We start from the raw sequence: 26,027 nt of genomic DNA, 5'->3' as shown, positions 1-26,027 counted from the left end.
GCGAGTTCTATAGCGTCTTCCTTGGCACATTCTCTTCGATTTCATCCTGTGCCATCAGTTGCTCTGTCATATGGGAACTCCCTGGCCTATCACTCCCCAACATTGACTGCATCAGAGTTTCAACAGTTTCTTGCTCCTTCCCTTACTGTCTAGCTTCAAGTGAACATTTATAGTGCTTTCCTGTGGAAGACCCCAAAATATCTTTATATGGCATCTGACCAATTGCTTCCTGTTCCACTGGTTTCGCCTTAATCTGGATATCCATTGATGTGGTGCTTTCTGAATTAGATTTTCTACATTGAATCCTTCACTTCACAGGTACTCCATAACCTCAGTTTATCTCGCTTTACTTCTCCATTACTAAACTCCTTTTCTACTTTTTCTCTTGGTCTTCTTATTTTTGTATTGTAAAGTTTTCCATGTCCGGATTCCTTTGCATGTACTTGTCTTCAGATATCTTTGGTGCTGCTCTTTTTGTATTGATGACTTTTGATTTCTCCTTTGCATAAATATTGCACCATATTAAATCTCTTTTTCTTTCCCATGTCCATTTTCTTCTTCAGATGTCTCCCGATCTTCCTGCTTCTCCTTACTTTGGGGGCTCACTCCATCATGCTGCAATGTAACCTGTGTTAGACCTTCTACACCAAATCCTTCACTTCGCAGGCACTCCATAACTTCTTTTTTTAACTTCTACTTTACTAATCTTCTTTTCAATGTTCCATCTTTGTGATATTTATTTTTATTGTGAAATATTCCACATCCAGATGCCTTTGCCTATATTTCTCTTTGAATACCTTTGGGGTTGCCCTCTTTATAACAATTTGGCTTTCTCCCTTGCATAAATATTGCACCATATCAAATCGCTCTTTCCCGTGTCCATATTTCTTTTTTATACTTTTCAGTTATCTCCAGGTTTTATTGTTTTATATTTTCACACTTCCTCAGATGCTTCTTTTTCCAAACAGATCAAAGTTTCGTGATCTATATACTGTTTTTCACAAATCTGTTGTATTAATTAACACATTTTCCTTTGAAACTTCTGACAGTTATTCCTGTGGAACTATTTGTCTTTCCTCTAATTTTGCTCTTAATTATTCTGTATATCTTGTGTCTGGAAATTGTGGGCATTTTGCATAATAGTAACAATACATAATTTCTTTCTATCCTCAATAGTCCACTTTACCATCTTTATGGCTCTTCTTTGGCCTATTAGTTTTTGTGACTTTTGTGGACTACTACTTCCTTCTGCAACAGGGGGGGGGGTCATCCTTCCCTGGGCCTGACCTAACCTCATTCCCATTGTAGGAATGTTTCTGTATTTTGAGGATTCTACACAGTCATCTTTTCCTGTCCTGGCACCAGTGTGCCTAACAGGATTGGACACTTTTTTATCCTGGGTCTTGTGCACCCAGCTCTTTTTTTTTTTTTTAATTTTTAACCTACTTCTGTCCATCATATATGCTATATAAATACAGTGTATATATCAGTGTAGTCTTGGTTAGACTTTGTGAAAAACAGGGTCCACCTCGTGAAGGCACTCACCAAGACTTGAGGATGAATTAAATTTCAGCAAGAATACTCTCTTTTACTTCTCCATCAGCTACTGTTTGTTGGACTAACAGCAATGGTGGGCGCCATAATAATGAGTCCTCTAGGTAAGAACGACTGTTATTATTGTGCAAGTTTGTTGTTGTTGCCTGTATGTGCTCCAGCCAAGAACTGTTGTGTGCATTAACTGCATTTGCTTTTTAACTCCACCAACCGGCCACTCTAATTCAACCTGTGAGTTCTCATTCAGTTTATTGCTACCGGCCACTCTAATGACTTGCTGCTCTTGTGCAGAACTGTGTATTCAACCGCTGTTCATTGCATTTAGATTTAGGGGGTGTAGGCATTCAACACTGCATTTTGTAGTTGTGTGTGTATTCACGGGTGTGTGTATTCAACAGTGCACCTTGTAGTTTTGTGTGTGTGTTCTCCTTTTGAAATATTACTTATTTTTTACTGCAAAATAGGCAATTTATTCTTCAAGGGCAACAGGCACTTTACTTGTAGATGAAAATTAAATATAAAGTTGCTTGCTTGCAGCAACCTCTTCATTAGTTACAGATCTATTTAATGTGGAATTATTTAGATGACTTTTACTTCTGCAGAGATTGCGCATATTTACTGATACTGATGGATTGTAGAAGTTTGAGTAGACTTTTATGATAGAAATGTTCTGAACTGGGCAGTTTTGTCATGACTGATTCATGCATTTTGTTTCCTTGCTTACTAGACAAATGTTCAAAACAATAAATTTAAACTACACTATCAAGCGTGCTGCATTATACAAGGAATATAATTTAATACAGGTCAGGAAGGTGCATCAAAAAACACACGTATGCTTTGTGTGCAAGGGGCCTGGGATTTGAAAATAGCCCAAAGGTAATCTTTATCCGCCACTGGCCAGATGCATTTTCTTTGGATGCAGGTTTCAATGCTGTTTCAATGAATGTGAGTTTCAAGGGCACAGAAGTTTTAATGCCAAGTCTATCTTCATTGTGAGACTGTATTGCTTTGTTTAGCAGATGTATATTAGTGTTTGTGCAATAAAATGTAAAATTAAATCCACATAATCACTGTAGAAGTAAAGCAGTATGCACGTTACAGTGTTTATGGAAAATGGGCGAAATAGCCAAGTAACGGAACATTGGAATGGCTGCAGGGGGACTCTGGGGCCATATTTTGGTCATCTGTTCATCAGTTTGTGTTTGAAAGCTGGTATCCCACAATTACACTGGAGTGGGTGGGGTTGCATAATTATGTATGCAAATTTTATGTTAATCAGCATACAGATTTGTATCTATTTTTCATGGACCTTTCTGCAGATTTTTGATGTTTCCAGGTTGAAACGTATGGTGGGGGGGTGGATGGTGCAGCCTCCCACCTGGGTGATTTTGACATACTGCAGTGTGTGTATGATGGTCGCAATGTTGGTCTACTAATTCAATTTCCTGTTTAAGACCTTCACTGATGTGAACTTTCACTGTTTCCGGTTCGATAAACAGAGGTTCACGGAGTTGAACGTTCAAAGATATGACATATCTCTCTCTCTCTCTCTCTTATATATATATATATACACACACACACACACACACATTATGTATATATATATATATATATATATATATATACACACACACACACACACATACATATATATATGTATATATATATATATATATATATATATATATATATATATATATATATATATATATGGCTGCATGTTTACTTAAGGCCTAGTTTAATCACTTCCTTTACGAGTATTTTTCCTGTACATATTACTTTCAGCTTTTTCTCCCCATCAATAGTTTTTTCAACTTAGAATCACAAGTACCTCTCACGGCCACAACATGTACAATCTTACTTGCTGTGCAGAAAAAAGATAGCACTGATAAAAGTTTCTCTCAGACTGTCCAACTATCACATTCATTTTCAGTTTTACTTGGGGGTCTTACCAAGGAATTCTTTTGCAACAAACTTCACCTTCTGTTCTGGTTTTCCATCACTTTACTATTACCTGTGCTATTACCTGTACAAGTGGCCATACAATTATCCCCAATTCATTATCTTGTTCCTGCTAACCGTGTGCTCTCTGAACTCCTAACATCAAGATGTAAACTTTGCACTCCTTGAACATCTCAGGTCATCTGCAATACAGGAAATAGCAAATTTTTAGAAGATGGAAATGAGTTGATGTTGTCTTATTTCATCTTCATTCTTACTGAATGGGTTTGGAGCCAATCCTCGGTTCTGACTGACAAATACACTAGCTCGAAGTCGGCTCGTGGCAGAATAGGTATCCCATCATACAGTGATGTAATTCCCCAGATGTCGTTTGCTGCTTTACGAGTTCAAATGCTCTCTCCTTGGCTATGGCTAAGTTCTTTAAAGATTCATATTTTTTCCATATAGTTTGGATTAATAATACTTGGTTAGTTGTTTATATAGTTGTTCTTTTGTAGTTTAAGTGTGCTGTAGTTTCGAGTGTAATTTAATCTTGCTACTGTGTGGTTGCTTGTTGGCAGTCATTATTCGCAAGGCCATTTCTATTTTTTCCGTCAGCTTTTTGTAGTGGTGTAGTGAGTGGTGACTGCAGAATACTTAAGAGTGTGTACTTCCTTATCTATGTATATTAGTTTAAGTTAGAGAGCTAAATACCCGATTAACGAGGGTTTGTCCTTTATGTCCCTTTTCTGTAACTCTACTAGGTCCACTTAAGTTAGAGGGCCTAGTGGCCATTTAAGTTAGAGGGCCTAGTGGCCATTTAACGTAGAGGGCAGAGCTGTTCCTGTGTTTTTCCCTTTCTTTAGTAGATGTCCTTTATTATTATTGTGTTTTAATAGAATATTTAACCTTTGTGCGTGTTAGTTTTCTATAAAGGTACAATTAGTGTTGACTTCCTTTTTGGTATTAGTTGTGCTCCTTCTTATAATGTCTAAGGAAAGTAGAGAGAAGGAACCTAAGCCATCAGGCTTTAAAACTTGCCACAAATGTTCAAAAAAATGTCAATAACTGATGGGCATAATATTTGTGTTTACTGTTTGGGGGCCATTCACCTACATGAGACCTGCACATTCTGTCATTCTTTCAGCTCCCGTATCTTGCAGGAAAGAAAGAACAAGCTAATTCTCAAAGGACTCCTTGAAACCTTCCTTTGATGAAGCTCTGCAGAGTACTTCTTCAGGTAAGTCCCCTTCTTCTAAAAAAGTGACAAGCCTACAAAAAGACCATCTCCTGCTTCTTCGGCTCATTTCGGAGCCTCCTCAAAAATTGGCTAAAACTGATGCATCGACCTCCTCGGCTCCACAGCTCTCGGAACAGAGACAGATATTTGGACAAATCAAGTCCATCGGCTCCACGCTCTTCAAAGCAGAGACTATTTTTCAGACCCGGTCCACTGAACTAATACCGGTCTCCCCTACCTTGAGATCTCCCATATTGTGAGATCTCGCTCACCAACTCTCTCCTCCAGGTCCTCTAGGAGCTTATCAGATGATGTGGATGTGGTGGTGCCCAGTCTTTTGAAGTCGCCGGTACTGACTAAATTGTTTTCGGCTCCAACCCAACTACTTTCGGAGCCATCCAAGACTATTACATCCATGACTATTCCTCCTCCGAGCAAAGCTGCATCTACAGAGCTGGAATGCCAGGTACCGCTTGCTGTAGACTCTTCGGTTCCAAGATCCCTTCAGGAGATTACAGAACAGATCCCTGTTCCAACAGTCTCGGTGCCATCTGGCGTGTCTAGGAGCCAAAGTTCTCTGGTCAGCTCTGGGGGGGGGGGGGTGCTTGGATAAGAGTTTCTTCAGTTCTGAGTTTACCTCCTGGAGCTTTGGCTCGGCTCCTACATCAGCCTCGGAGCTGATCTCAATGGAGCTGGGGATTCCCTCTATTTCCTTGGAACCGGAGGTGTCCTTGGAGCCAGCTCTACACAGGAATACTGGTATTCTTCCCCCCAAGGCACCGGCTTCTGTCTCGGCACCACCCCATCCACAGGACAGCAGAGATTCAGACCCACAGGGAGCCCCATTATGTGAACCCCACTCTTCTGAGACCTCCCCAGAATACCCTTCTGAGGAGGCTCCTCGAAAGAGAACATGCAAGAGGAAGCATATAGACACCTCTGACATGGACCTCAAGGAGTCAGAAGGGTCCCCACGCTTATCCTCTAAAGATATCTCCTTTGCAGATATCCTAGAAATCCTGAAACAGAGAGGCGGCTGGAAAACCATCAACCCTTCTGATGATGATGAGTCTGTGTACCTGAAGACTTTTGGATCTCAACTTTCAACCTCCTGGGTGTCTCCGCCTTTCGACGAACTATTGGAGATGGTTAGTCGGAAGGTGTGGGAGTCACCAGACACTATGGAACCAGTCTCTCTGAGGCCAAATAAGTTCTTATCAGCACCTTCTGAAAACGAATTTCTCACGAAAGGCATTCCTGTAGCTGCTATGGTAGTGGCAGCAGCCACCAAGAAGGAACTTTCTGAAACATCCTCATCTGTTCATCCACCGAACAAGGACTCCTGGCTGATGGATAGATATTGGAAGCGTATTTTTTTGTCAGTGACTTTTACCCTTAGATCACTGAACTACCTTACTCACTTTATGAGACTACAAAGAGATCTGAAGGAGTTAGGAGATGCTCTCCAAGGTTCTTTGGCTGTGGGGGGGTGTCAGAAAAGGTGACCTCTCTGCAACCTACCTTAAATTCCATCGTTAACTCCTCCATGAGACTAATATCCTATGCAGCGGATGGAGCGAGCAGGGCAGAGGGTTCAGAAGTTTCCCTGAGGAGACACTCCTGGATGCGCTTGTGTAACTTTGTGGAGCCTTTCAAATCTACCTTTGCCAATGCCCCTTTTGATGCTTCCTCACCTTTTGGACTCAAAGTCAAGGACACACTCGCCAGATGCGAGCAAGAAGGAAAAACTCTCTCTGCCATTGGAGTACATTTTTCCATAACTTCAAGACCTTACACTAAAGGTCAGAAGAGTGTGAGAAAATGTGGCTCAAAAGATCCCAGGGAGTTTTTCAAGAAGCACGAGGTGAAACCTTCCCCAGGGGCAGAGGGAGAGGCAATAATGGTAGACGTCGTCCTAGAGGCAGAGGGGTTCCACAAAACCAGTGTGACTGTGATTCCTTTCGTCGCTGGCCCTACCAGCACTAATGAAAGGAAGCCCATCTGTTCAACTCTGGATTCAATCGGGGGGGGGGGTTAACTTTGTACCCAGAAGCCTGGCAAAATATCACAAGAGACAAGTGGATACAAAGTATAATATCCAGAGGCTATCCTATTCCTTTTTGCTATCATGTCCCACAGATCAGAACAATCCCGGATGTCCCACCCAGTCAAAGGGAACAAGCAACTGTAGAAATTCAAATGTTGCTAGACAAGAGAGTCATCCAAAAAGTCCCAGCAGACCAAACAGGATTCGGAACTTACTCAAGATACTTTTTAGTGCCAAAAAGAACAGGGGACTGGAGACCCATATTGGATCTCTGCAAACTAAACGAATCGATGAAAAAGTTCAAGTTCCGAATGGTGACACTGCAGTCAATTCTCCCCTTTTTAGGGAAAGATGATTGGATGTGCTCAACAGACCTCCAAGATGCGTACTACCACATAAAAATGGACAGAGCATCAAGAGTCCTTTACATTTCCGGCTGGGAGCCAGTCATCAGTTTCAAGCTCTGCCCTTTGGTCTCACTACAGCCCCCAGAGTGTTCACCAAGTGCATGGCAGTAGTCATGGCTCACTTAAGACATCTGGGATTCCAGGTATTTCCGTACATAGGCTCCTAACTGCCACCACCAAGCATCTACTTCAGCAGGTGAGAGACACCACTCTTCAAACTTGTTCGCAGTTAGGGATTACAGTGAATTTACCAAACTCTGCCTTGTTGCCCTGTCAACATATTACATTCACAGGCCCAGATCTCAACACCGTCTCCATGATGGCACAACTGCCTCCCGACAGGGTTTATGTTCTCAGACAACAAATAGCCAACCTTCTACCCAAAAACAAGGTGAAGGCAAAGACGATTTTGAAAGTCCTAGGAACCATGGCTTCAACGATCACCTTAGTTCCCCTAGCCAGAATGCATATGAGAATTCTTCAATGGCTCCTCTTTGCTCAGTGGTCATTACAAGAACTCCCCATGTTTCACCAAGTCAGAATTACAGAGTCATGCAAGGGATATCTCCTATGGTGGCTTCAGACCGACCATGTGACCATTGGGTGACCTTTTGTGCCACAACAACCTGTAGCTACAGTGACCACGGATGCCTCCCATATAGGGTGGGGGGGGGTCATTATCTGGGAAGAACAATCTAAGGCACATGGCAAGAACATAAGGCCCATTTGCATATCAATGTTCTAGAGAGGAGAGCAGTGCTTCTAGCGTTGCAAGCACTCCATGACTCTCTGCCACTAGGAACGACTGCAATCCAGTCAGACAACATGTCGGTAGTCTTGTACATAAATGACGAACCAAATCATACCCCCTTTGTCAAGAGGCACTGAGAGTATGGCAATGGGCAATATCTTCCCAATGTTTTCTGGCAGCAACGCATATACTGGGGAAATCTAACAAGATAGCGGACAAGCTCAGCAGGGTGATATTAATGGCTCACGGGTGGTCTCTAAACCAAAACACAGCGGAGGAGATTTTCCGAAAATGGGGCCAGCCTTGTTGTGACCTTTTTGCTACTCCCATGTAAACCAAATGCAGCAGCTACTTTGCCCTAATTCCCCCTCTGGGGGAGACACTGAAAGGACGCACTTGTTCACTATTGGCCCTCGGGACTACTGTACTCCTTTCCCCTCATACTCAAAGTCATTCAGAAAGCAAATTCCTTGGGAAGCAGGCTGATTATCATTGTCCCATATTGGCCTTGTCAGATTTGGTTCTCCTTTCTCTGGCCTCACCTACAGGAGAAACAGTGGGTTCTGGACCCAGTTCCAGACCTAGAGACTCGTATGTCAGTAACACTTCATTCTGCTTTTCACACCCTCAATTTGACAGCATGGCTGCTCCACTTCCAAACTTAGTCAGGCTTCAAGACTTCACACCAGCAGTAAAACATATTTTAGTATCTTCTCACAAGGCTTCTACCAGGAAGTTAGATTATAGTAAATGGAAGAGGTCCTCCTACTAGGCACAAGCAAAAAACATTGATCCTTTTTCTGCCCCAATCAGTTCAATTTTGGAATTTCTTGCAGAACTTTTCCAGCAAGGCTCCGCTGCAGCTACAACTAGAGTCCAACTAGCTGCAATTTCTAATTACCACATTGGAGGATATACTCCTAACCTGATGTCACACAGATTGTGTAAAGCATTTTTAAAAGGCAGTTGGTTTATTGAGACCTCCCATAAAAGAACATCTCTCACCAGGGGAATCAGAATTTTGTCCTGACTCACCTAACATTAACTCCCTTTGAGCCTTCATCATCATCATGTGATCTCAAATTCCTCTCTTGGAAAACTATTCTCCTAGTAGCCATTGCATCTGCAAGAAGAGTCTCGGAGTTGCAAGCTCTATTAATCAAGCCGCCATATTTGATCATCCATAAGGAGAGAGTATCTCTACAAACTAATCTGTCCTTTGTGTCAAAAGTTTGTTCCCAAACCAACCTAAATCAATCAATCTATTGAGCTCCTAGTGTTTTTTCCCAATCATAGCAACAAGGCAGAGTACAAACTTCACCAATTGGATGTGCATAGACAACCTAAGTTTTAGAGCTAAAGATTTCAGGAAAACAGATCAATTGCTCATCTTTTCTGAAGGAAAAAAAGGTCATGCCAGTTTCAGAAATTACACTTTCAAACTGACTCTCAATTTGTATTACTTTTATATACCCCTCAAATAACAGGAATTTACCATTCAAAGTTAGAGGCCACTCAACCAGAGCATTAGCGACATCCTCTGCTTACCTAACCAGATTGTCAATGGACAGTATTTGTGCTGCTGCTATGTGGGCAAGTCCCCATACTTTTATTACTCATTACAAAGTTGCTTTGGCCTCCAGGGGCAGGGCTTCCTTTGGTTCCACTGTACTCAAAGTATACTCCCGTGAGCCACCCAGGGAAATGATGCTAGGGACGCTGTCCTATCCAGTAAGAAAGAAGGCGAGATAGGACAACATAACAAAGACGTTATGTACTCACCATAACATTCCATGTTTGTTGTCCATCCCGCCTTTCATTCTTACGACCCTCCCAAGTTCCCCCAACCAAGGGCTCCTAGAGAACCTAAATGATAGATCTTTCTTCTTTAGCAAAGGAATACCTTTGAATTTCCTTGTTAGTTCTATACCTGATGTCGATACCTGATGTCAAATTATTAATTTAGACACAGTTAGGATGGGCAGCAAACAAGATCTGGGGAATTACACAACTACATGATGGGATACCTATTCTGCCACGAGCCAAGTTAGAGACTTCGCGCTAGTGTATTCAGCCAATATAGAGCCGAGGATCGGCTCTGAATCCATCCAGTAAGAATGAAGGGCGAGATGGACAACAAACATGGAGCATTATGGTGAGTACATAACTTCTTTTTTCTTTCCCTAGCTTATGGCAGTACCAAGTTCACTTGCATTTTCAGTCTATCACTTTATCATTTCAAAGAATACATTGTTGGGTAGGTCTACTGGCATTAAGACCATTATGTCTACATCAGCATCTACTGCAGCTCCTCTGACTCTCCTACAGCAGCAAAGCACTTGTTTCTCTCTCCTCTATGCCTGCAATATCCACTTCCCCAAAGTATTAGCCAAATTCCCCGTACCCAGTACGAACACCTAGTGGGGCTACCCCACTCAAAACATAAATGAATAACACACACACACACACACACACACACACACACACACACACACACACACACACACACACACACACACACACACACACACACACACACACACACACACACACACACATCCTGACAAGCAGAGTAGACCAGACTTCCCCATCCCTAGAAACAATTTTCTGCTGATATGGGACTTCCAGACAAAACTCAGATTTATACCCACTTTAACATGTCCTGGTCCATCCCAGATGCCACCTCTTAAGACAGCCATGCCTGGTACATCTTCTATATCAGGCACCCATGTGCATTCTCAAAAGATTCCTAAACCACCTTAACTGAATCCTCTTAAACTGCAGTAGCTGTAACACAAGATTCTTCTAAACTGCCAAGTTCCTCTCTGTGTCATGGAGAGAGAGCCAAAAGGAAATTCATTTTTGTGCTTACATCTAGACGTTCGCCCTTTAGTTAGCTAAAGCTCATTAACACAGGTTAACATGATGATAGAAACAAACTTAGAAACAAAGAGCATTCTTCAAATGCTTGATATTAATCTTGCCACCAAAGTCTGATCCAATGCCAGTAGTACTGCTGATATTGCACCCACCCAGCGGACAGTCTCCTGATTCCCACTCTTTCTATATCCACTCATGAACAAGACCCCACCATACTTAAATTTCTTCACTTGAGGTGGTTGCTTTCCCCTGCACCCCCAGACAGCAATTCACTCTTTTCTGGGAGAAAAGTGTGATCTCCGATTTGAGAGCACTGATTTTCAACCCCATTGTAGAACACTCAGTAAAGAACTTATCTAGTAAGTGGTGGACATCATAGTAACTTTTGGTGAAGAGGACAACATTATCAGCGAACCACAAAGTAAAACAAAAGTAGTAACCCTTCTGACTTCAGACTAAATACTGCTCAGACATTGCATACACCTAGTCTATGAAACTCAAAAAAGGTGGGAAGACAAACCGCATGTTTGGTGGAGTCCCTTACTACCTTGAACATATTCATCTTGAAGCTGAGAATGCAGCTACAACTTCTGTTCCTCAAATTCAGGGACGAAAGGGCATAAAACAACAGCCCTAGGAAAAAAGTACTGTTAAAAGCACTACTCACAAGACATTCTAGCTTACATGTTCATCCCCAGAACACACACAGAATGATGGCAAACACCCATTAACTCCTCAATAACCTACAAGAATAGAGAGTCAATACACTATTCCACAGCCAAGAAAGAATCCACATTGCTCCTTGTGAAAAGGAGGCTTGACTATTGGATGGAGTCTACTTTGCAGCATAATGCACATTCCTGTCTCAATTTGTTTTTTAAATAAGGAATGCCATGTCATTTTTACCAGTCTACAGTTGCTGTCGCAACTTCGCATAATGAAAAGACCTGCTATTCACAACACCACAACAATGTCCAGCCTTAACCAGATTTAATCCACTCCCAAAGGTCTGCCACAGGGAACTTTTTAATCAGCCGCAACTTTTCTACAGAATCCCATCATCTTTTTCTACAACTATCTCAGAGAAGGACATGTCCAATGGATTCAAGAGTTCTTTAGACTATTTTTTTTTCTCTACCTCTTGAAAATGTCCTCTGACAGGGTCAGTGTATTCACCCCTGAAGAAACAGCCTTGGGTATATCCTGCCTCCCACTCCCGAATGTTTTTTAGAACTTGCTGGAAGTAACCTGAATGTGATACTCCATGGTATTAAGAAACTTCTCCTAGCTGTTCCCTTCCAGGCTAGTCACTACATATTTGAAAAATTTCTGTTCCTGTAACATGCATGTGAGCACAGACACAAAAGCACCTCCCCCATGTGCGCACACACACTACACACCAAGTAAGTATACACACACCAGTGTTCAGGGGGTCAGAAACCATAGAAACATACCATCAGTACACTGTCTCTCAGGTTCTTCTGCTCAATGATTCAGCCACAAAACTGTTTTAGGACAGTAAGCAAAATGACCCCCCTCCCGACACACTGAGGACCAACTTCAAAGTAAAGAAGATATTGCAATATTAGACACACAAGTCTGAAGGTCAGCACAAAGTTAGAATTTAAGACTAGTGACATTTACCTCATTAGGGCTAGGTTTATTCTTCAACTCTGTTGGCTCAGTCTTCATTCTATGCTGGACATTAGCCACAATATATTATTTTCTAAGGATCTGCTACAGCAGTGTAAAGGGAGAGATCACAGAACCTCTACTATTATATGACTGCTAGCAGGGCCAGGACTACAATAAGTCAGGTTCTGCTGCATCCCAAACAGCATATTCTGGGGAGCATCAAACCTAAAACAGCAGTGAGGGTCTTACCCCCCTGCTCTTAACAGCTAGTTCACATTTTACCATTGGTACAACAAGAAAGTTCCATCAAACAGGGAATTCAGAAAGTGTCCTTCATATGCACATGAAAGTCTGTTAGCAAAATCTAGGCATGACATCTTATCATAGTGCCAATACCTGCTGGCCTCAGGGAACCATACACAGTGTTGTATGCCAGGTGCATGGTTATGCTTAAAATGGAGCAAAAACCTGCCCATCTAAGGCCTTGGCCTGCTTGTATGCTCTCCATCTAGCAACCTATCCACAGTTTGGGAAATCTAAAGGAGTACTTGTAAACTTGCTTCCTTAGCCTGTCCAAAGCTCAAGATTCTTCAATTGGTGGATGGACTGCTGGCTTCTATGGAGCGACAGCCTTTTTAATGTAGCTGCTCCAGTAATGGAGTCCACCTCAGGAATATGTACCAAATTTGTTTCAGTCTTTAGATGGCATAAGTATCCTTTCAGTCTTCTTTGGGCTAGCAGTCACCAACCATGATGATGCACGCTGTCTGAGCTACCAGACAAACCATCGTTTTGGTTAAGTGGACCACTCAAGAGGAGGACTTGAGAGACTGGAAAGTCTTATTCAAGATGGATTTGGGTGAGTAGCAACTCTCTGGGGTCATTACTGTCTTAAACTTTGGGTCATCCGTTGGGGATGGGGGTAAGGAAAGTTGTTCTCTCATCCTTGTGTACACCCAGTGAGAGGAATTTTGTGGAAGAGTTCAGGTGTTTCCTCTTACACCATGCCTTCTTCTGATAAGTCTGTAAAGACTCCAAGGAGAAGGAAGACTTCTTGTTATATGTAGTGTGAACATCTTGTCGAAGCCTCCCAATCTATCTGTCCCTTACAGAAAGGAGGGTAGATGGCAAACAATCCAATCACTTGATGGTGGCAGTCCAAGCCAAAGGAGAAGATTGCAAAAGAGCCTCTGATATCTGCAGTGGAACTGACAAGAGGCAACACATTGAGCCAGAAGGACTGATCCCATAAAGATGAGGACTAGCATGATGTTGTTGGCCAAAAGGTTGAACTTTGGACCTGACCTTAATCCTGAAGAATAGACCCTTGGCCATGATATCAAAGGTTCCGCTAATGACAAGAGTCCTGAGGTCAAGAACCTCAGCATTACTGGTAGGAGCAAAAGTTGAAACAGAGGGCTGCAACTTCAAGATCAAAGCCAAAGTTGACTACAACAGGTCAGTCGACTGACAACCTTAGGTAACCAGGACCTGGACAGAAGTTAGAAGAATCTCAGTCAGACAGCAGAAATATTTGGTAAAGATGGTACATGACGCATCCTGACACTGGTGAGGAAGAGGGAGGCCTAGGACTACATATGCTGCACAATTACAAAGGCCCGTCACATCTTGCAACTTAAATCTACAGACTTGGATCTCTGTCACCTAATGGACCCAGGCCGGGTGAGTGAAGTCATGGAGTCTGAACATTAAACTTCTGGATAGTGTGATGGGGGCAGGAGTTTCCCTGGACAAGATTAGTCCAGCTGGGATGAAGAAAACCCTGCTGTAGACTTTTCAGCTATCAGGGCTGAAACAAAGTCTTGTTCTGTCGGAGGCACTGTTTGGCTTACTTGATCCAACTGACATGGTGAAATAAAAAAGAGTGGAGTACTGGAAGCAGCCAGCCTTCTTTGCTTGAAGAGAAGAAAACAGTAAAATATTGGGATAAAGCTCTAACACTAGCAAACTTCCGTACAGGTAGAGCCTTTAGCTTCTCCAACTCCACTCTGTTCCACTTGTCTTTGATAGTACAAGGTTCAACAGCGCTTTGACAACTTAGCCTCCCATAAATACTTGAAATATTTGGACTCCTTATTCTGAGGGGATTTATGTCTCACAATTATTTATACTTTTAAGTACTACAAACCAGCTAGAAAAATACAGAACATATGTAGTGGAACTGGGAAGGAAAATGTGCGGAAAGTAAACTATCAAAAATGAAGACTACAGACCTGAACAGCAGCATGGGGCTGTATTATGATGGCAAACTATAAATGTGACAAAACAGAGCTGCAGAGGGGCACTAATGTACACAGCATTATGATTAAGGGGGATGGGCCATACAGTGTGGGAAAGACATGACTGCTGGGCCAAGTCTTGCTGGGCTTAGTTGTCTGGATAATGAAGATGCAATTTCCAATCACAGATCAAGAATTGTTCCACATTCATGAGGATTTCATTATTATATACAGCCCTAGCAGCTTCTCTGATGACAAAACACTTACGTTCTCATCTGTATGCCATATTTTAAAGTGCAAATGCATCAGAGATCAATCTGGGTGAAACAGGAACCTCATGATTTACTGACCATATAATGTAACAACCTCAAATTATGTGAACAAAAAGACTAAAAAGCAAAGACCAACTACAACTAACATGAGTAAGAAAATGATCACAGCTCATTAATCATGAGGAATTTGTACAGTTTCTATTAACCATACCAGTTTGTATTTTTTCATTAAAACCTAGAGTTTATTAACCAAAGACAAACCAATGAATTATTAGGCAACTTGGCTGAAAAGTCAAAATTTTTCTGTAATAAAGATGGTAAAAACACATTGCAAAGTGACCAGTGCTTTAATCATAATGACAGTAAACTCATCTAGAGATTAAAAAAATCCATACTAAACAGTAAAATTGGATTTCCTACCCTGTTGCCCTCTTTGCATACATCGCACATCAAGCACAGACACAAAGATCTTTTGCTTCACATAAGTCTAGGAGCCTATCCATGGCTCCTAGGAAACATACAAGAGGAGGGCACAATACAAGGTCTTTAGTAAGTACATGTCTGATCACTTAAGATAACATGCATGTAGTTACTTACAAACAGGCTTAGTTAAAAAGTCATGTCTCAAGAACTAACCAGTTTTGGAGATGCAAGTCAAATAAAGTAAAAATGTAAAAAAATAATTAAATAAAGGGAGGTGAAATTCCCCTGAAAGTACCCATCTACTACCTGGCCTTGTGGTGCTGAGGGATAAAGCCCCGACTGCACCTGACAAGATTTCTATTAGCGGCATAGACACTAGAGGGACCGACTTGGCAGAAGTGAGTGGCAGACAAAGTTCACTCATCTGGGGTGGAGGTGGGGGGGCAGAATGGCTTGTTGCACTGCACTGGCGACACCTGCAGCAAGAAGCCTAGCATGCCCATGCTGCAAAAACGGTGTGCCTATTAGTCAGGAAGTAGCAGATGCATATCTTATAAAGGCAGCTACAGTGGAGCCTGAAATCTGTCAAGGAGGTGGAGTTAGTCAGTCTACAGGAACTGCAGTGCATCTAGCTTTCTACCACTCAACTCTTGTTTCCACTACAGATCGAGTGGGTTGGAGGACTCTCATCCTAATGGAGGAACAAAAGGATCAACTAGGTACAGGAAGGGTAGCCACTAGGTAATAACTGATGATAAAAAAAAAAACTCCTATTTACCTGCTCTCAAATGATTCTGGATGCCTGCCTGTGGATTTAGGCCTTTTCCAACAGGACAACACAACCCAATCAAATCTCGGGTAACTGTAGGATGTCTCCCTTAAAAATGCAATACAACCACACTACTGAAATAATTTACTGTTTCAGTACCAGTAATTGCATCTTATTTTGCTTGCATACTATGTAAGCAGGAGCAATTTATTAATTGGTTATTCATACCTGTTCTGAAATGATTTTCCTGCAACATTATCTCTGTAAGAGTCAAATAAAACATGATACTGGTCTCGGCTCCACTCCAGAACAACCTACAATAAACAGCAAACAATATATCAAAGTGTTTACAATAATGACACAGATTCAAACAATTTAATGGCTAATTTGATTCACTCTCTCAAAAGACATAAACATTTCAGTATAGGGCAGAGAATAAGACAAGTGTAGGTGCTAAGTTTCATTAGCAAACATTCTTAAATTTATATATTCAATAACTGTATTGAAATCATATGACACAAAGCATTTAGATGTCATGCTGTACAGGGAAAAAAGACTTAGCATTTTAACAATCCTTCACACTATTCTGTTCTGTAGACCAACAAATGGATTGAGTAAAGAATACAATGCTGACCTCACCTTTAATTTCCTTACACATATCTTCAGGAAAGCTTCAAGACTGCTTCAGATATAAACGAAGACAAACCATAAAGAGGCAGTACTACCCATTACTGTAGATGGGTAGAACTCACACAATGGCATAACCTCAGTTACTATTTTCTGCATCAAATCACAGAAGTTGATGCACAAACCCTAATGTAAAATGACACATCCAGACAAAATCACTGTTATGAAAAGTTTCTTTAAAACAGCGGCAATCTCTAAGGCAGACATGAAAAATAAAGTACAGAAAATTTCCGCACGTTTTTGCAAGATTTTATTCTTCCTACATATAGATTACAAAAAAGATGAAAAAATAAAGACAACACAGTTACATAACAAAACAAACAAAAAAAAAAACCATCAAGCAGACAGACCCTAAGTAGCTGTTCCTTACTTCCCACCTTATCACCATCATCTACTCATTCCAAGATCCACTAAATCCATTTACCATCAGCACTCCACAACATGTTCCGTCTAACTTCTGTTCCACTCACCCACACCCAAATTATAATTACAACGATCATCTACCTGCCCGTCATAACAGACTTATTAAGCAAAGTTTCAGGGTATTTACTTCATTCCATAGTACTGCAACACTTTGGGTGCAGTTAGCAAGTAAATTATTTTCTCCATTCTCTTTTTTTTTTCCAAACAATCTTTATTGAATTTTGATATAAAACAACAAGCAAAATCAAAACAACTAGAAGTTGATAAAATATAAGTATATATGAGCAATATGATAACACAATACTACATCCACAAAAGGGTAACAGCTCTAAAAATAACTATATACATAGTGCCATACAGATCTAAATGCTAAGGTATGTATCCTACATCTGTTTGCCCATGAGTTAAAAAAGGGGAAGAAAGAATAAAAACTGTTCCAAAAGACTTCTTAATTATTTTAGCATGGTACATTCAGCTAATATCTAGTATTGAAAAAATAAGGTTCCATAGGTGTTTAAATTCCAATTTTTTACGAGGGTTGACAATTATCAATTTTTGAGAAGTTATGTATGTAACTGCCATTTTTCTGAAACCCTCCCAAGATAGTTTGGAGCGATCTATCCAATGTTTGGTAATATAAAATTTAATCAACAGACATATAATAATCAGGCTTTTAGACTTAAGGGGTGGCATATTAATACGGGTAATATGGAGTAGCGCCATTTCCCAGGATAGTGTTGACTTGTGATAGCCCATTTTATCCAATCTAACCTTGAGGGAGCACCATAAGTTATGCGCATACTTGCAATACCACAGAATATGTATAATATCTGCATGTGGATGTGGGCAACAAGGGCATGATGTGGAGATAGAGGCATTGAATTTATTTAGGTGAGTTGGGGTAAGATATAGATTATTTATAATCATAAATTGAGTGTAGGTAAATTTCTTGAAGGGGGAGTATTTAAGCGTAAGAGTTATCGATTCTTTCTTCTGTTGTAGAGATAAATTGGACCCTTGTCTATTCCAATAATCAGCAAAGGTAACTTCATCCCCATAAAGGTATGTGGAGAATGCTTTGTATGAAATGGAGAGCATATGTTTCTTGACACTTAAGTTTAAGAGCAGTGGGGTGATTATATTGATTTCAGTTTCTGCTTTGTGTTGATTTGTAAGAAGGGATGAAAAGAGATCTCTTAACTGCCTCAAAATTATAGTATAAGCTTTAGACAGCGATAAAGTTCCTCTAAACTCATTTAGAGGGAGATGTTGAAATTTGAGTATATCCCATATCGTGTAGTTTTTGATCATAGGAAATCTGTTTAGGTTCAGCATTTGGCCTCCCATTGTAATGTTAGGATTTAAATGGATAGGCTGTAATAGTGGCAGGGCATTGGATAGGCCTACCTGATTGAAAAGTTCCTGAAAGTCCTCAATTAGGTCCTTAAGAATTTTATGAATTTTCATTGTCTTAATTGAAGCTCTCGTAACGCAAGGCAAAGATTTGGGATTAATATTTTTATTAATAGCATATTTATGCCATATCTTGGTCCAGATAGGGGACCATACCATGGATTCAGTGGCATAGTTGGCTATGCTAAGAATTCTATTAGCTCGGATAATTCTATAGTATAGAATGAGATTTGGTAAGGCCATACCTCCTTTCTGCTTGGGAGCTGTGAGTTTACAGTACGACATTCTGACTGATTTTGGGTGCCAAATGAACTTTCCAATCCCTTTCTGGATTTTCTTGATAAAAGTGACTGTAGCTGGGGATAAGGAGGAATTATATTGATAAAGAATTTTTGGGAGTATATTCATTTTGACAATGGCAATTTTGGAAAGTGTAGAGAGTTTCAGTAGCTGTCAACGTTTCATATCCTGTGTGATAGAGTTCCAAATCTTTACTAGGTTAGCTTGCATTATAGAGGAATATGAGTCTTCATAAGTAACTCCTAGATATTTAATTGAGTGGGAGGTATGAAAAGGCAAGATTGGAAAGAGATAAGGCTTGTGGGCTGCAGGGTTAATTTGGAAAATATGAGACTTATTAGCATTAATTTTATAGTCAGAAAATGCTGCAAAGGTATCTATGGAGTCTATTAACTTTACTGCATTGTTAGAGGGATACATGAAATATAAGTTAAGGTCATCAGCAAAGGCAGCAAATTTAATATTAAGATTACATAGTTTCGGGGTGGCATAATAGGCTTTCTGTGTAATAAACAGAAGTAGCACTTCAATGTATAGGTTGAACAGTAGGGGAGACAGAGGGCACCCTTGTCTCGTGCCATTGGCTAATTTAATCGGTCTTGAGAGTTTCCTGTTTATATAAATGTGTGTGTATGAGCTATTGTATAGAGTCTTTATTAGGGCAATGAATTCAGAGGGCAGACCAAACTTTGAAAGAGTTAGAAACAAGAAGTCCCAGTTGACTCTATCAAAGGCTTTATTTGCGTCAAGTATCAAAGCGTAGATAGGGTCTCGGCTCTGTTTAGATAATTGCATCATTGATTCTAGTATTAGGGTGTTGTCCCATGTGTGTCTGTTGCTCATAAATCCAGTTTGCTCTGGAGAGATCAGATCATTCAACACATCTTTCAATCTAGTAGCTAGGATCGAGGATAAGATTTTAATATCCACGTTGATAAGTGATATTGGTCTATAATTATTAGGATTCGTATCGTCCATTGAAGATTTGGGGATTAGGATAGTTTTTGATAGATTAATGTATGGATCTTTAATGCCATTGACAGCTATGGATTTAAACAGGTCTAGTAAGATAGGAGCTAGAGTGGCTTTATATGATTTATAGAATTCAGATGGGAAGCCATCGGGACCCGGGGCCTTTCCTGTTTTCAGTTTGTCAATAGATTCTATGATTTCAGTAATGTTAAACTGGGCTCTAAGTTTATCTTTCTGTAATTCAGTGATCTTTGGAAAGTCAATCATATCTAAAAAATTTTCCATCTCTTCTTTGGAGGCCATATGGCTGGAGGTAGAATAGATCTCCGAATATATTTGGTGAAAAAGGTGCAAGATATGTTCATCCGATCTATAGATTTGATTTTCATATTGAATATAAGAAATTCTTGGGGACCTAGGTGCGTTCGAAATGATTCTCGCCAATGCCTTAGAGGGGGTCTGAATATGCTCTGAGAATTTCGCTATATATCTAAATTCCCAAAAAGATAGATTAGATTGGTGATATTCAAATAATTCTTTTTGTTTATTCAGTAATTTCTTTTCTACGGTCTCAGAATATCCATCTAGCAGTTTTTTGTCTAAGCTATCAATTTCAGCCTGTAGGTCCCCTAATTTTTAGTCGCCCGTTTCTTAAGAAAACTCGCTTTTTTAATAAAGATACCTCGAAGCACGGCTTTAGTTGCAGCCCATCTGATATCCAAGGAGATAGGTTCATCTTGTTTATTACAATACAGATCTTTAAGAGTCATTTTAATTTCATTCCCCAGAGATCTATCGTTTAAAAGATTGCAATTCAGAGACCAGTTATAAGTTGTAGAGGCATTTAATTGAGTTAAGCTAACTTCTAGAGTTATCTTCGAGTGATCTGACAGGAAGCGGGGCTCGACCGATATTCTTGACTTTCCTATTTTTCAATCCTTCTGAGATCAAAAAATAGTCAATTCGGGACCAGGAGTGGTGGCATTTAGAAAAGTAAGTAAAGTGGTTATGGCTATCTTTTAAAGCGGTGGAGCTGGATGCAATTGGGTCCCATAGACCAAAATCATCAATCATGTCAGATATAACTTTACAGGTTATGGTATTGCTATGTATATCTCTCCCTTTACGATCCACCTGCGGGTTAATGACCGTATTCCAGTCCCCCCCAATTATTAGGATGTGCTTTGGGAATTTAAGCAGAAGATTATAGATCCCAGAAATAAATTCTGATTGTCCGGAGCATGGCCCATAAATATTAAGGAATAATATCGGTTCAGTTATTGGTTGAACATAGCCAGTGAAATAGCACCATCTCCCCTCTTGGTCATTCCCTTTTGATATTATTTGTATCTGAGAGGGTTTTTTGACAATAATAGCCACCCCTTTTGAGTTGTTAACCGAGCCAGAGGAAACAATATCATTAATCCATGCTCTCCTCATATCATTTGCCCAGTCAGTAGTTAGCAGATGCGTCTCTTGCAAAAAGCAAACATTACATTTAGACTTGAGTAAAATATGCATTACCATTTTTTTTCTTTTGGTAATTGTTCAGTCCCCGAACATTCCAGGATGACACTGTCATTATGTTAGGATTATTAGCCATAATGTCTTTTAATAATTCTTCTAAGCATATTAAGTGTAAGTTTACAAATATTTTTATCAAATAATAGGAGAGTAGTATGGGCGCTGAAGCACCATAAAGTTAAGGCAGTAAATATCAAATGCATGGCACTAAAGTCCCTCAATCCTACTACCGTGCATCCCCACCTCCCTATAGCAATTGAGAGAAAAGGTACGTGTGACATTGTAGTTAGATTAAACAGTAAACAATATATACAATATTTACAAAATCTATACAAGTTCTTAGTAGGCCCAAGTTTGGACATCATATCCCTTCTTAAAATCCTTAAGGCTTCCAGGAAAATATCTACAAATCATGAGCCTAATCAAGCTAACACCGGGCGCCCACATGTAGTGTAAGGCTATGCTGCTAAATATATATAAGGTGCCCGTAGGTAATTTATATGTGTATACCATATATAGATCATCAGGCAGATATATTTTACAGTCCAGTAGAAGATCTCCGTAACTATTTAGCTGGCAGCGAGCCACAGGAAAAGGGAAAAAGAAAAAGTCAATTACTTTGTAAATTCACAGTTAACTATATATATAGCCTGCATGGATTCATGGGATAATTTAAGGTAAGAGTGAGTGGTTAATATATACAGTGTAGTTGACTCACTATCGACAGTTCCAATTAACAGGTCCGATGTTGCAGCATCTTTAGTATAGACAATTCCTGTGCTGAACAAAGAAAAAGAAAAAGAAAAAAAAAGAAGAAAAAGACAAAAGAAAGAAAGACCAACAGTAACGATATGTAGCACAGTGTTAATCATAAGGCATTAGTTGGAATATTCTCCGCTCAATCTGCTTTTTAGGTTCTTCAGACATGCAGTATAGACTTCAGATACAACTCAGTTTCTCATAGTGTGAGCATGCCTAGGGAATTTCCTGCATGTGTACGCCATTAGAAGCAGACTATGCGTCACCCTTATAGGAGTCGTACAATGAACTATCTAGTCCAACCAGAGTTCCTAGGACACGATTAGGTATAAAGCTTATTTCTTGTATAATATAATATGTTAATGTTTGTACAGACAGTAGTATCCCAGTTAGATAGTTTTAGGGTGTTAGCGCACGACTCAGATGGGTACCAGAAGCGGAGTAATGCTCGAAGGAGCATAATCGGGTGGAAAACGTTTGGTATGTGTATAGCGTTTTCTATCTGACATTGCGGTTGTATCTGGGCTATATCTGGTTTGTGTATCTCAGTGAGTTTATTAATGCTGGCATAAATCCGAGCTTTGGAAGATCTTGATCACGCTGGTTTATATTCAGTTAGTTGCGTAGTTTCATATCAGATTGTTGCTAGCTCTGATGTAGGTTTACATAATCAGGTGGAGGGAGTCGTGCCGAAACATTTAGTAAAAATGTTTTTAGCTTCAGCCGGAGAAGACATTTGTAGTTTGGATCCCAGATAAGTGAAGATCAATGTTGAGGGAAACCTCATCTGGAACTGGATTTTCCTTTGTAAAAGTTCCGCACAGTAAGGAGCGAGTTTACGGCGCATCTCCCGAATCTCTAGAGGTAGGTCTTGGGAGATTATTAATGAATGGCCATTCCAGACAAACTTTTTATTTTTTTTATAAGCTAATATAATAGCTTGGACGTCTTGGAAATTTAACATTTTAATATAAATTGGTCTTGGCTGCGCAGATATCTGTTGGCTCCGGAGAGCTCTGTGCGCTCTTTCGATGTGGTACTTATGCGCAGGGTCTGGATTTTTACATAGACTTATGAAAATTTGTGTGCAGACTTCAATTAGTTGATTAGATTCGTATTTCTCACTCAAGCCACGTATCACCAGATTATTTCTTCTGCTTCGTGCCTCTAGGTCGGTGATCTTAGCTTGCATGGTACTGATGGTTTTGTCTCTGGTTTGGAGAGCTTCTTTAGTAGCAAGAATCTCAAGTTCATTTACTTTAGATTTTTCCTCCACAGACTCTAGTCTGCCAGCAATTTTTTGCAGAGAGGTGTCAAATACAGTAAATTTTGCCGAAAGTTCTTGTATGGCATTTTGAAGAGGTAAGAGAGCGTTTTTTAGTTCATCAATGGGTTGTATGTTGTCTGGTTTACCTCTAGTCGGGTCTTTGGAGAGCTCCGGTAAGGTTTTAGAAGATGTTAGCCTCTTCGGGTCTTTCTCCGGTGAGGTGATGATAGCCGATATTTTGGCTTTGGTGGCTTGCGTGTCCATGCTCTCAGATTCTCTTGTCATTTTAGATCTCTCAGACATTGGGTGTGTTTCTTCGGGTTTGCTCAGTATGCGGTTATACCGGTCAGGCCTCTAATAACCGCGTGGTTAAATAAGAAGCGCACACCAACAGTTAATTTAAGTTTTCAGGAACCCGCAGGATCGCTGTAGAGTCTCCAAATAGGTTCCCTGTAGCTGGTTAAAGTTTAAGGTAACAAGTGAAGCGTAGAGAGGTCTAGATTTCCCAGATTAAGCTGTGAAACTGATGTTGGGTCCTGGAGCATCAAGGAGAGGGTACCGATTAAATGCCCACCATCTTGGATCTCCATTTTCTCCATTCTCTTAATTAAATCACACAGGACTATTCTAAAAACAGACAACAATAAAAGCAAGCCATTAAACACTCTACTGGTTAACAATTTGTAACAAATTTGTCAGCTACCACACTGTTTTTCTACCTGCCAAACAGGCCTCAGCCATTACCCTCATCACTACCATCAGGCTCCTGGGCAGGAAGACGTAATCATAAAGCAGTTATGGCAAAGTGCCAAAGGTCTTCCTGTAGTCCATTTAATCCATATGTAGTAAACTTTGTCAGCCTACCCCCAGCTATTACACAGAAGCATAACTGGGTTAGACTGTACTGGCATCACCTTGACAATGTGAAGCCATGTTTTTGTCCCTCTTTCACATTACTGCCACTGAGAAATTTTGGCCAGCACTTGGAAGAATACTTTCCACCATTTTCCAGAAGGTGAAAATCCGATTAACAAGTATACCGCTGCCTGGATTTTTCCAGGAGCCCTGCTTAATGAAAAAGTACTACTGCAGCAACACCAATTCGCTGGTGCCTCTTCAAGAGTCTATAAAAAGGTTAGATAATCTTATCAAAAAGGTAATTTAAGTACGACTGACAACCAAGTAGCTTGATTAGCAGCTTAAAAGGGTAATGCAATTTCATAACTTCTAGCTACTATTTCAAAACAGAGATGAAAAGCAGCAAGGTATATAGAAATAGGTACCCAAAATGTGTGGTTTGTCAAATTCTGGCCAGATAAACAAAGGAAGGAAAGAAGGGAGTATTTTTTGTCTTCATTTCATTCATCACTACCTGCTAGGCACCAGCCCTTTCATGACTGAATGGCCCATTCATTCCGCTGCGAGGCAAGAGCTGATCACTTCAGGCCTTCCCCAAAACAGGCAATGTCCAGTGGAAAGGGTCAACAAAAATAAATAAATAATAATCTTATTATTCCTCCTGCCGTCATTGTGCAGCATGACCACCCATCTTTCACATTTTATTTCCTGCATTTTATGCTCTTTCTTCCAGCTACTTCCCAGTACCCCACTTCTCGGACTTATTTGGAAGTGAACTTGGTTCTAGTTTAGCACTACAGTTCTGACTTCAACACTGGAGTCTCATTTATTAGTAAGAGGTGCAGGGCCCTACATCCTACCAGTTTGAAACAACTGCACTGTGTCACAATTTATTTGCTGTAGCAGCACAGACCACATTACCAGCACTTTTAAACACTGCCCTTCAGCAAACCAACTTCCCACACAGAGGTCCCAGGTTTGCTACTCTTGGTTTTATCACTTAACGTCACATACTAAACCACTTCTCATCAGGTCATTAAATTCTAGCTTTATTCCTCCCTTGCCCTACTAGTGCGGTGTACTGCCAACACTTCTGAGAATGCCCACTGGCATCCCATTTTTTTCTACATACATGCCCCAAAACATAGGTGAAGGAAGAGAGGATTACCTCTCCTTTTGGCTTCTTTCATCATACTACAACTTGCAGTGGTCAAAGTCACCACTAGCATTGTTTCAGCCCTATGTTTTCATCACTCCAAGTTATCCCTCTTGTCAAGGAGTCTTGTAGCAGCAGCAAGTCATCTGTAGCCCCTGCAACCATTCAAGTCTCATATCATTTGTAGTCACTTGAATACCACCAAGTTACATTTTTCAAATCTAGATCCCTTTGCAAATCTACCTTATATTCATATCTTTCCATCTTAAAGATCTATCCAACACTTCTGCTTATAACTTACAAATTACACACACACACACACACACACACACACACACACACACACACACACACACACACACACACACACACATCTCCCTGCACCTACACACAATGCTCATTTTCCCTTGAGCCATTATACCCATATTTCTTACTCCTTTTCTCTCACTCTTCCTTCTTCTGGTACAATCCTGTCATTTTCTTCATGTTTCAATTTTACTTCTAAGCAG

At 40.4% G+C, this 26,027-nt stretch overlaps 1 protein-coding gene across 2 annotated transcripts in view; it reads right to left on the bottom strand.

Moving 5' to 3' along the window:
- GNPTAB (N-acetylglucosamine-1-phosphate transferase subunits alpha and beta) overlaps window positions 1–26,027 on the bottom strand; it is a 1,418,669-nt gene that overhangs the window by 1,319,060 nt on the left and 73,582 nt on the right. For both annotated transcript variants that reach the window (XM_044087751.1, XM_044087750.1), the window contains exon 2: window positions 16,388–16,473. In XM_044087751.1, the coding sequence (XP_043943686.1) occupies window positions 16,388–16,473 (86 nt within the window). The remainder of the gene's footprint in view (window positions 1–16,387; window positions 16,474–26,027) is intronic.

Source organism: Protopterus annectens, chromosome 11.part0 (genome assembly GCF_019279795.1).
Source record: "Protopterus annectens isolate FY-2018-M chromosome 11.part0, PAN1.0, whole genome shotgun sequence".
Lineage (NCBI taxonomy): Eukaryota > Metazoa > Chordata > Ceratodontiformes > Protopteridae > Protopterus > Protopterus annectens.
This window is presented reverse-complemented; position numbering and strand designations above follow the sequence as displayed.